Source organism: Cheilinus undulatus, linkage group 17 (genome assembly GCF_018320785.1).
Source record: "Cheilinus undulatus linkage group 17, ASM1832078v1, whole genome shotgun sequence".
NCBI classification, from domain to species: Eukaryota; Metazoa; Chordata; class Actinopteri; order Labriformes; family Labridae; genus Cheilinus; species Cheilinus undulatus.
The window spans coordinates 6556667-6569553 of NC_054881.1; the positions used below are offsets into that span (position 1 = coordinate 6556667).

A 12887-nucleotide genomic window follows, 5' to 3' on the forward strand; every position below is an offset into this window, starting at 1 on the left:
TAGGGCTTTATTTTTACACTCGTCCTGCTGTAAATACAGGCAGAGTGCCAGGAGAAGCGTCTGACTTTTAAAAGAACAATAAGAGAAGCTGAAGTGTTTATACTAAAAGTTTAAATGCTCTGCAGAAACTAGTACAATTTAAAGTGAAGGTTTCTTCTTCCATTTTGGTCCAATGTTGTGACCCTCATATTCAGACACGCACATCACGTCTACAACTCAACTTTAAAGGGATAGTGCCATATTTTTTATTTGAGTTGTATCAGGTTTGTGGCAGTAGCAGTGCATTAGCCTACAGCTTGGGTGTCAAACTCAAGGTCCGGGGTCCAAATGCGGCCCGCGGTGCAGTTTTACCCGGCCTGCACGATCATCCTAATTAGAACTGGCCTGCTGCTATGAGGTCTGCAGATTTCCTCCAGTATAAAAATGTAAATTTAACCTTGAAGATGAAAAAAAAAGCCTTATTAAATTATAAAAATCTGAAAAAGCAGAGAGTATAAATAAAAAGATAAAAAGTCAGGAATGAGAGAAAGAAATTAATTTGTGTTTTCATTTCATATTTTCATTTTGCATCCCAAGAATATGACTGAAACTAAGGATATTGACTTTTTATTTCACATTTTGACATTTTTAGATTCACACTTTTTCATTTTAAATCAAATCTTGACCTTTTAAACTCCTTATTTCGACTTTTAATCCCATCTTTTCACTTTTTAAACACCTAATTGAGAATTTTATCTCATATTTTCACCTCTAAGAGTCACAATTTTGAATTTTATCTTCTAGTTTGACTTTTTGAACTCTTGATTTTATATTTCATCTCATATCTCGACCTTTAAATTCATGATTTTATTTCTCTATCTCTATTTAAAGTTAATGGCACGTCACTACCACTTAAGTCAAAACCTTAAACTTACTGAATTACACAGAGAAACTACCCATCTGTTCAGCTGTATGGCCATCTTCTCCAAGTGGTCTTATTTAAAGGGGCCATGTCCACCTAAATCTCTGGAGGCTTATGCCACTACTATATAAACCAGCTTAAAAAATACAGAAATGTCCCTTTAATAAAATACAACTTCCAAGCCCTGAGGTTATATGCCACAAACTCTTTTAATCTTTACCAAATGCTGCAGCAGAGATGTGTGGATACCACGATGCAACTTTAGCAATAGGCCTTCATGAGTGAGCAGGCTTAACAAAGCCAAAGCTGTAGTTAGAAATACCAGAAACCACAAAGCTGGTTATAAACTTCATCTGTTAGCACAGGCTTTCTGCTTTAAGCTCTGTATGCTCCTGCATGGGAGGATGTAAATTCATTCAATATGCACAAATACTAATCGATACTGGGCTGTATGGAGGCATAGCTGCAGTTGCCTTACAGTAAGGAGGTTCCTGATTCTAATCCCTGTAAGACACGACCTTTGCATGCTCTCCCCTAGCATGCACGGGCTTCCTCCAACAGAACAAAGACAAGCTTGTTCAGCTAGATGGCGACTCTAAGTCTTCCATAGATGTGAGAGTGAAAGTGACAGGTTATGTCTCTATATGTCAGCACTGTTATTGACTGGTGACCAGTCCAGAGTTGAAATGATAGCTGGGATTGGCTCCGGCCTCCTGTGACCCCTATCAGGATCAGCAGTATAGATAACAGATGGCTGGATGGACTGATCAATTCCATGACATGCTTTGTTTTCTTTGTAAAAGCAGCCGAGTTAAACACGCTTACGCCTGACTGACTGTCCTGTTGACATAATGACAATATAACAACTTCCTGCATTTCAGTACATGACCACTTTTGCATTTCTTTTTGTCTTGATCTAAGAAGAACTGAAACCAGAGCAGCTGTAAAAAGCTCAAAAACATCTACAAGAGATTTGGGATATCTGTGTGTAACACTTGCAGAGGTTTAAAGGCCCTGGTCGACTGCATACAGAGGTAGAGAATTGTGCATGGTGCACTGATGCACTCCGTCCACCAGAGGGAGCCACAGTGCAGTTTTTCAAATGTAACACTGATCTGTAAAGGCAAACTTCAACACTGGCACTGTGATTAGAATAAGAAAATAAACCAGCACAGCAGAATAACTTCCTTTCTCTAGCTGACTGTTTCTTCTTCATGAGTGATTCATTAATCCCTTTCTACTACACAAACAAAAGCCTACGCTCTGAAAGCACAGTGTTAATATTTATTCAAAAAGAAAAACTAAAAGGTGATTTATTACAGCAAAAGGAGCCAGACGGGTTTAAGTAATGACCTTCAGCTTTTGCATTGAATCCATTAAAAAATTGCAGGCAAACCTTATCGCAGTGTCAAAATTGCACACAAAATATCTGTAATACTACAGCTGCAACAGTTCTGTGCAATTTGGGCTGTGTTTAAGAGTTTTGCTGCAATTTTGGCTAACTGAGAACATGAAACTGTCCACTATAGGGTGTAAAGGACTATTTTTGTCGTAAAAAAGTACCGATATTGTCTGATTTTAAGAAGTATCATCAACTGATTTTTTCCTAATCAAACTAGGTGATAAATAAAATGGATGCAAGCTGTTATTGTACAGATGTTCTAACTGTTGCTATCCAAATCATTAGTAGACAGAACCTTACACTGTTTTGTAATTAAACAGAGATGATCGAGCAGATTCAGTCCCGCATAAAGTTTGATATCAGAGTCTGAGCACATTCCTTACAGTCAGGCTGACAGAGGAATCCACGGTTAGATTCCAGCAGTAGAACATCTATCATGTGGCAGGTTATAAACACACACCTCTGACACTCTGAAGCTAATCTTTATGGAGCGGGGAGGAATTTGAATAGAAGCTGTTATTATGCTGTTATGGCTGCTGAAGGTGTGAAACATAATACCAAGGTACAGGTGGGCTAAGCCTCTTACACAAGGAGATTTAGGATGCATTACATTCACTCTTATCTACATCTACTGATGCTTGAAATGTGGAGACTCCAGTCAAGAGATTTAATGTGATCTATATAACCAGTAATTGCAGAAAGAGATTCATTTATTGCCATACTAGACAGACAGGCAGTTTCATGGTCCCAATCCCTTGTCTGGGCATTTTTTATGGCCGTTATTCTGCATTTTCTAACTATTTGTATCAGCATTTTATTCACTGATTGAGGATTAAATGACTTAATTAAAAAGTGTGCTACTTTGGCTCTGCTGTGATATACACCTTCTCCTCTGGCTGTTCTACTCTCCACAGTCTCACCTTATGTCCCGCCCACAACATTATCTGATTGGCTTACACAAGTAACAGCCAATAAATAAAGATGCACGACACAGCAAATTTATAACTGATCCTAACGTAAAAGATCTGAGTGCATCAGTTCATTGAACGCTGGATCGGAAAAATTCTACACTGATCAGCCAGTGCACCAACCAGCTTGTTATCAGAGCTCCTCCTGCACGCAGTGGCTCAGCATCTTCAATCTCGCAAGGCTTGCGTTGACCAGTTCTCTACCTCGTCACATATTTACAAAACAATCCTTGCACTTCTTTGTGTTAGCTCTATTTGAGCCACTATTTAAAGCAGTTCCTGTCTGCAGTGACACAGAGGGCCGCTTCACGGGCTCTCTGTCTCTCTTTCTCTCCAATTGAGCTTTTCAGGCCGTCTCCTCCAGGACATGCACAGTTTGACAAAGCATGACGTGATGACAGAAGAGCCTGCCATTGGTTGTCACAGCCCAGTCACAATGCATTGTGGGATACAAAACAGACAAGCCGCTGGCTGTAAAAATGCTTGAAAAATTGATTAAAAATGCAGGTTCAAAACTGGAGTTATTGGCGTGGATTTAATCTTAAAAGACCCTGGAAAAGTCATCCAAGTTCTAGGCTCACTAGTGAAGCCTTTTTAAAGATTACAGAGGCATGGATAGCGTCACTAGAACCGCACAATGAAGGACTTTCTGAGGAAAAAAAACAGAATTGCAGATAATTTATGGTTCCGAAGTTATTTAGCTTTTTGTAACCTGTGTCTCTTCTCGTCGACAACGGTCTCAAAAGGTTAATAAAGAAATGTGGTCCGGTTCTGAAAAAGCTGCCGCTATACTATAGCTACATCTGAGCTAATTGCTAAACCAGTGGCAGCCATTGCTATCAGCTTCCAGTACAACTAAACCCCAACCATAGCTACCACCTTGTTCTCCTTAAATGATGCTAAATGGTCTGATTTGTTTTTAGACCTAACACAGTGGTTTCACATTGAAGCTTTGCAAAATTGATTTGCACGATGATGGACATGGAACCTGCTTTCCAAGGCTACTTAATTTGTGCTTTTTGTAAAGATTTGACTGTCTGCAGGCTTTCATAATGCCAATAAAGTAATCAATAGAGAAGAGCTGCATTAGCAGCTGTAGACAAAATGAGTGAGATTGTTTTCTTTTCCACCATCTCTGCTAAAAATGGCTGATTTGATGCAAACACATCAAGTAAATGTTTCAGTATTGGTTCTTATACAGTCACAACTGGAAAAAGGTTCGTTATCATGGGAAAACAGGCCAAATATTTACATGTCAGCAGACAGCAGCTGTAGTTTTAGCCTCAGTTGTGCATTTTTGTGGCAATAAGGGAACGTCACAAAGAACCTGAAGTGCAGGTTCAGACTCAGAAATAGATTTAATTACTGATGAAAACCACAGAAGAGGTGAGACGGTGTTTAACAACTAAACAAAGAGCAGGATAATGAGTATAATTCCTGTATTGGTCTTTAGAGTCTTACCTTTCTCTGATGAAGTCTGTCAGCTCCTTGGAGGATATCTGGCCATGCTTCATGTTATGGTAGAGCACGTCGAAGCCATTATTTTTTTCACCCTGCATGTCAGACACAAATAAATGTACAAAAATATCAGAAATCAGAGCAAACACCAGGTGACAATATCAACACAAACCCCTCTTATATCAACCAGACATCACCATGAAGACTTTTTCTGTGAGCAGCTCTCGTATCGTCTGCATTGTTTCCAGATGTGTTTGCAGCAGCTTCTGGTCCACCATGCTCATCTTTGCCATGTTAATAAAGTTATAAATGTTTGAAATCAGAGGCAGAGTGAAGGTAAGCTGGAGCATAAGAGAGAGTGAATGCAGGAGATGATTGCTGTCTACTGCTGTAACCATGCAACCAGAAAACAGTGTCCTGTTACACAGATGCTTTAACATGCAAATTTCCTCTGAATTATTGATCTGGGTGACAAACGATGAATTTATGCTAAATAAACATGTTTGATAACCATAAATAAGTCATAGAGTGCAGAAAGAAGAATCCAGCTTCTATTATTACTACAGTCATTGTAATGATAGTTACTTTAATGACATCTGCACTGCTTGTTTTAAGACCGAATTTGCTTTTCTAATGGGATTATTAATCTGGCCTTTTTCTTACTGATTTGCAGTAAATTATATTTTATTAGGATGTAAACAAAGTGAGATATCTTAGACTCAATTTTCTCCTTAACTGAACAAAAAGACATGAGAATCAAGATAATCCTCGACCAAAAGATTTACAGTAAAACAGAGACCTCACTGCAAACAAAAAGGCCAGACAGGAACATTATAAAGGACAGAGGAGAAATACCTCACAGAGCCGAGGTTATTTAGAAACACTGTCATCCTACTGTGGTTGGCCCATGAGAAAGATCAGACAGGCTGATATCTCTGATTGTAAATGTCCCATTTAATATGTATCTGGGTCACATGATGAAAACACAAACAAAGAAACCCTCAAATACATCTGAAGGGGCACATGAGGCTGTTTATATGTGTTTGCATATTTAATTGAACCATTTTAGATCATGGCTGATATAGGCTCCAGCCCCCCGCCAGCCTAGAAGGAGAAAGATTAGCATATTTAACTATTACTGTTTAAATTTTCATTGAAAGAATGAAGAAAAAAAAGGACTTCTTTTCTTCAAAATCATGTAACAGCAAAAAGAAATTCACCCATACATCCCTGTATGAGCCGTGTGATGTTAGCAACAGGATCGACAGACATCGAAATAAAGCCAGGATTGTGACCATGAGTCCAGATGTTTTGGGTTCAGTTCCAGCAGTGTCTGAATTTTTTTTTCCGGTGACGCTAATGCACTGCTCAGGAATTGAAGCATTCAAGCCAGGACATACATATCACTTGTGTTTCAATGTGTGATCAATCTTAAGATTTAAGCAGAATTCCTCACTTAAGTATGAGGCAGAAAACTTTGCCTGTGAGCGTGCACTGAGGGCAATAAAACCCATTGCCTTTACACCTACAGATCTGAGTACACATTTGCAGATTGTGTGTGACAGAAGTCTTGCAAAAGTCACATGTCTATGACAGCCAATTGAGAGGCAGATTTCAGTTGCAATAGATGGCTTGTGAGCATTTTGACAACTTAAAGCAAAAATAGCATGCTTTCTGAACTAAAATAACCTCAGTCCAAAATAACTAATTGGTCTACACATTTGTAGATTTGTGCATGCATTCATGGATATTTTGCTCACATTTGTAGATTTATGCATGCATTTGTGGATTTGTTGCACACATTTGTAGATTTGTGCACAGATTCATTGATTTATGCACACATTTGCTGATTTGAGCATGCATTTATGGGTTTGTTGTACACATTTATGGATTTGTTGTACACATTTGTGGAGTTTGTGAACACATTTGAGAATCTGTGCACACATTCATGGATATATGCACACATTAGTAGATTTGTGCATGCATTTGTGGATTTGTTGCACACATTTGTATATTTGTGTAAGGTTCCATTGATTTATGCATACATTTGCTGGTTTGTGCATGCATTTGTGGATTTGTTGTACACATTTATGGTTTTGTTGTACACATTTGTGGAGTTTGTGAACACATTTGAGAATTTGTGCACACATTCATGGATATATGCAGACATTTGTAGATTTGTGCATGTATTTATGAATTTGTTGCACACATTTGTAGATTTCTGCACACATTTATGGATTTGTTGCACACATTTGTAGATTCACGCACACATTTGTAGATTTGTGCTCACATTTGAAGATTTGTGCATGCATTTATGGATTTGTGCACACATTCATGAATTTCTTGCACACATTTCTGGATTTATGCATAAATTTAGGCATGCATTTGTGGATTCGTACACAATTTGAAAATCTACTTAGTACGCATTTGCACATTTGTGTATAGATCTGTGCACACATTTGCAAATAGTTTTGCCACAGTATTAGCTCCATACAAAAAGCCCAAAAAATAATCTTAAAAAAAAGTATGGATGCTCCAATCACATCTTCCCCCCGTGATATCACAAATCATTTTAGTAATATCTGTGGCAACCCTCCCCACCCATACACTTCCATCCATTGCAATGGAAACAAGTCAGCGATTGTCAGCACAGCTCACAAAAAAAGAGGGGCAAGGTGGGAAGGAGCTCATTTGCATTTAAAGAGACACACTGAAACCAAGAGTTCCTTGAAAGGCTGTTTGGAGCTGGTTTATACAGGGTCAGAATCCTCCTGTGGTGCTAAATCTAGGTTATATTTTGACCAAAGCATGACATGTTTTTTTCAGACCACAGGGGACAGTGTTACGATTAAAAATGGTTATGATACGTCACCGTTAAGAAATAATTAGTGACCTAAACTCTCAAATTTCTATTGAAAATCTTCCCATGATTTCTAAGAAGAGAAGAGAAATCACATTACTTCCTCTTCTCCCTACTCTAGGCTGATCTTCAGTGGGCATGAACAAACAAATCATGGCTTTAAGCTAAAGAAAGTAACCTTATTTTATACCACAGGGCACTGGAGAGAACAGAAATGACCTTAAGCTCTGCAGATTACAGAAATCAGGACTGAAACTGAGTTTCTTCTTTATTTTGGATGTTAAAAAGTCTGCTTATCAGCATCTACAGGACCGAAGCACTGGCTCTAGCAAAAAGTTCTTCCTATATGATGACAAATATGGAAACTTTCCCTTTAAAAAGGCTGAGGTTCATCCTCATTCTTGTCTGGATTCTTGTCTAAACTTTGCTTCACCCTGAGCAGACACTGCTGCAGATATTTCCTGGTTCCTGCAGCGATCCACAGTCAGCAGTTTGGTACACAGGGTGAGACGACATGAGTGTGCTTCAATCTTGTTTTTCCACGCCGACAGAGATGAAAGGTCGGGAAGTTTGTGTCAAAATGAAACACTCAAATAGCGTTATATTTACAGAGCAAATAGACGTTAATATGAAAACATCCTCCTCTCGGCTACAGCTTCACTCTTCGGCTGACTGAGCAGACCGCAGAGATGATACTCCTGTTTTAAAAATAGAACCATAGAGGAAAATTAACCAGCTTGAAGCAAAACAAGGAGGCGAAACAGACCATGACAACAATCTTTCATAACATCGGGGCTGAACGATGTGAAACACAAAGTAAAAAACATGTTGACACTCGGCCAATCAGCCGACAAAACAGGGAAGTGAGTAAAAAAGCTCCATACGCAGCAACAGGAAGCGAGTCAAACAACGGTGCTCAATCGGAATGTGATATCAGTGAATTCAAGAGAAAAATACTAACAAACACAGGAACTAGCGAGGGCGTTTTTGACTTCACAGCATGACAAGATTCAGAAAAAGAATCCTATACTGCACAGGCCGAGACAATAAAGACTGGCGTCTAAAATGTGCAAATTAACTGAAAAGTCTTGTAAGGTTCGTCTCGTATGACAACATCTTCGTGGGAAGTTGCAGGAGGAAGTGAAACCAGAGCTCGTTTCTCAACTCTCTCGTCTGGATACTCATTGATGAGAGGCCTCTTGCTGGCTCTTTAATATTCACACCACACATGAGGAGTTTCAGAAGTAGTCTTTCTGCTTGGATTGACATGGAGAGGATTTTAAACTCCCCGCCCTGCCGTGCCCTTAAGGGAGGAAAACACGCTGAGCGGTTAGCACAGAAGTGTCAGTCATGGTTTGTTTGCTGCAGAGGGCTTCGTCATGGAGTTCATTAGAAAGGAAGAGAGGAAGCAGAGTCAGCTGATCAATACTCAGTCTGTGCAGATGATACCTCTATGTCTGCACAGACTGGAGGACACTCAGCTGAGTGTTTGTATGCTTTAGATAGACAGGTAATAGCCCAACAGGCAGACGGCTTACGTCATGGTTAAATGTGCTCTAATGATTTGCTGGAAGGAGCTGTTACCCTCATAACTATGGAAACAGGCCAGAGTTAATGGAAAAAGCAGCTACATGACTTATCAATGCATGATTTAACATACAGCTATGAGCTTAAAACATGGGGGTGGGAATGCCAAGGTAACTCATGATTCCATATAACTTGATACACAACACCAAGGATGAGGGATGCACAATATTAGTGGCACAAATCTTAACAGGCGATATCTTTAAAAAAGGTAATAATCAGTATCTCCAAAAATTAAAATTTTACAGATATTTACAACCAAAATATCAGCTTTAAGTATCGGCTAGACAGGTGGAAATGTTGCGGAGTAAAAGGATGTAAATATAAGCCTATGTTGGCTGTAAATATCCTCCTATATTAGCCAGCATCACTTGTAAATATCTGCATTTATCTGCTGAAATGACTGATCGATTAACACCGTTAAATATCTGCATATATTAAATGTATATCTATATATTAGCTGTAAGTGTAAGCCTATGCCGGCCTACAAATGTTGTAAATATCAGCCTATTTCACAATTAAATATCTGCATATACCAGCTGTAAAGATCTGTTGTAAAGATTAGGCTATTTAGCCTTTGTGAGTTGTGAATATCAGCCTATTTTAACTGTTATTACCAGCCTACATCAGATGAAAATAACTGCACAAATCAGTTAGCATTAGCCTACATCAGCTGTAAATATTGGCCTATATGAGCTATAAATATCAGCCTACATCAGCTATAAATATCTGCCTACATCAGCTGAAAATATAAGCCTACATCACCTGTAAGTATCAGCCTATATGACTGTGTGTATCTGCTTTTAATATCAGCCAACGACTGCTGCAAACAGTGGCTTATCTCTGCTGTGAGTATCATTCTATGTTGACTGTTAATATTGGCAAATATCAGCAGTTAATGTTGGATTATATGGGTTGTATACATGAGCCTACATGGGCTTTATCTATCAGCCTTTATTGGCTGTAAATATCATCCTACATGGACTGTTAATGTCAGCCTATATCAACAGCTAATATCAGCGTATATAAATGATAAATATCTGCATTTAAAAGCTGTTAATATCAGGCTATATCAACAGTTAATACCTGCCTACTGATGCCATAAATATTGACTTACATTGGCTTTCAATATCTGCAAGTTCTAGCTGTAATAATTTGCATATTTCAGCTGTAAATGTATGCATATATCAGCAGTGAATATCTGCAAACTGGCTGTAATAAAATAATAAATTGTTGAAGGTTCCTTTACAAAGATTATTTCAAGACTACCCTGAAATGCTTCTATTAGCGCGAGTATGCTAGTTTAAAATCAGCCTGTAATAACTGTCCATGCTGCAGGCAGCTGCAGGTTTACATTCTAGAGTCATGGAGACTCTACATTCTCAGTTTCACCACTACTGGAGCTAATGTTGTTTCTCCTTTTAGTTTTAAAAGTAGCAAGTATTTTCCATTTCAGATTTAACCCCACAGCACTGCAAACAGCAGCATTAAAAACATTAAAAATATCTTTAAAATTAGATCAAATTGGCAGAGGCTAAGATATTTGAACAAACTGAAGACTACTGACCATTCTTCTATTCAAATATCTTGACCCATTTCTAGAACTTGCACTTGCTTATGAGTAAGATAAACTGTAAACCATAGACTGAAACCACAAAAAAACCACACACTGGATAGTGCACTTAAACACCCAAAGTTTTTCATTGCAGCTGCATTGATTAGCTCGTTTAATGACTGACCAAAACCTCAAACAACTGCTATAAATAACTCATTTCAGTCAGATCTCAGGCAAAATTTATTCTAGCTTTTTAAATGCTGAGCAATGGAGCTATTCTCGACTGTTTCTGATGGTGAAATAAAAATCTTGCTTATCAAGTTATTAATAGTAACTCATTTATAAATACATTTTCCAACGTCTTTTGACATTTTAGATCAAACTTTAGAAAATATTGTTCCAGCTTGCAGCCTTTTTTAAGTTAATGCTTAATCTTAGGATAACAATAACTTTCAATGAATGCATATAATTCAAACAGTATTAATCTGAGATTATAAATCTAAATCAAGACTGGGTTTATGGTCTTTTTTGCAGTGCATTCATTTAGCGCTGAGCACTGTGCATGCAAAGTCTTTGTGTCCCCTACATGCACACTCAGGCTAGAGGTGACACTGCTGCTGTCACAGATACACCAGCATGATGCTCCAGGCAGACACTAAGTTACAAGAGGCCGATCTTCAGTATATTCCTGCTATCAGTGGTACTTTATCCATTGCTTGTTAAAATCTGTTTCAATTGAAGTTCTTTATTGTTAAAAAAAAAGTAAAGTATAAAAATGTAGAAAGAAAAACTATTGCAATTATATTTTTTTAACAAAACTGTCTCAGTCCTTCATTAAAGGATCAATTATTTCCAGGTTGGACCTTGTTCTTGATACCAAAGCCAAGAGTAAAATCAACACAAGCCAATCTTTAACATGGCTGACATCCTTTATAAGAAAACCGCAGCGCTGCAGTTATCATGTAACATCTGCTGGACAGAAGAGGACAGGAATCCACTCTGTTTCTGAGAATGCAACACGAGTATTAATATCCTGCATGCAGGGAATCGAGTGTTTATTGCCTGACAGGCAGTAATGAAAGCCATGACAGGGAGAGAGAGCCAGCTAACATCTCCCAACGTTACTCTGCCTGATTGTTCCAACAAGAAAACTCAGATGAGCTAAGCTGGAGAGTCACTCTGAAACTTTCACTTAATCCAGTTTGATAATTTGCTGTTTCATTCACAAGGTAGTCTGTTTTAACAGTAAACTTACATTTTTACGCTGTTGAATAATGTGCATGCTATGATTATTAATTAGATGAACACAATCACAAATAATCACAAATAAGGACTATAGTCCAGTACTGACATATCCTTACCCAAAGAAAGTCTTTTCTTATGCCAATGTCCTTCAAATGTCTGAGTTTAATCTATCTAACTTCCTCCAAGAGAAGAGGAAACTTATCAGATAGAAGTGTGGGTGTTTGCATGAGCTTCATGAAAGATTTGACATAAAAAAGTAAAGACTGTGATTTTAGACCTTGAACTTTCCCTCTAATATCAAACAGAGCTACTATCAAACAATGTGACATTACACCAGATATGAATAGATTTTTAATGACCACAAATGCAAACAAAAGTATCAGCCACCACCAGTCCAAGTGACAGAAATAGCTGCACTTGCAACCTCAGTTTCAGAGCTCTTCTCACCATTGCTGCTAGGTTACTAAAGTTGATTTCTGCTCTCCTTGATAGCATCTGTTACATCACATTTAAAGCTCTGTGTACTAAATATTTTCACTTTTTCAAGGATTTATCACCAAGAAAATATGCTAACTATGTAAATGAATCCTGTCCAGGCAGTAGATCTGAAAGCATTACCTTTGACTTGACAGGTCAGATCAGTATCTCCTGTGTCGTTGTTAATGAAGCTGGTATCTTAAGTTCCGCATTTTGTTCGTGTTTTCATTCGCTTTTTTCGCCTTTTTTCGTTTGTTTTCTTTTGTCCATGTTTTGTTAGTTTTTGTCATTCATTTTTTCTAAGATTTTTCATCATTTTGCCATTAATTTTATTGACATCCATTTTTTTCTTCGTTCAGTTTTTCATCATTTATTTTTCATTCAATTTTTTGTTAATTTCTCCTGCATTAATTTGTTGGTTTTTTCGTCATTTGTTT

The 12887-nt window shown here is 38.0% G+C and overlaps 1 protein-coding gene across 6 annotated transcripts in view; it reads right to left on the reverse strand.

Annotated features, from left to right (window-relative positions):
* fcho2 (FCH and mu domain containing endocytic adaptor 2) overlaps nucleotides 1-12887 on the reverse strand; it is a 104175-nt gene that overhangs the window by 78939 nt on the left and 12349 nt on the right. For all 6 annotated transcript variants that reach the window (XM_041810543.1, XM_041810542.1, XM_041810540.1 and 3 more), the window contains exon 2: nucleotides 4733-4824. In XM_041810543.1, coding sequence (XP_041666477.1) covers nucleotides 4733-4824 — 92 coding nt within the window. The remainder of the gene's footprint in view (nucleotides 1-4732; nucleotides 4825-12887) is intronic.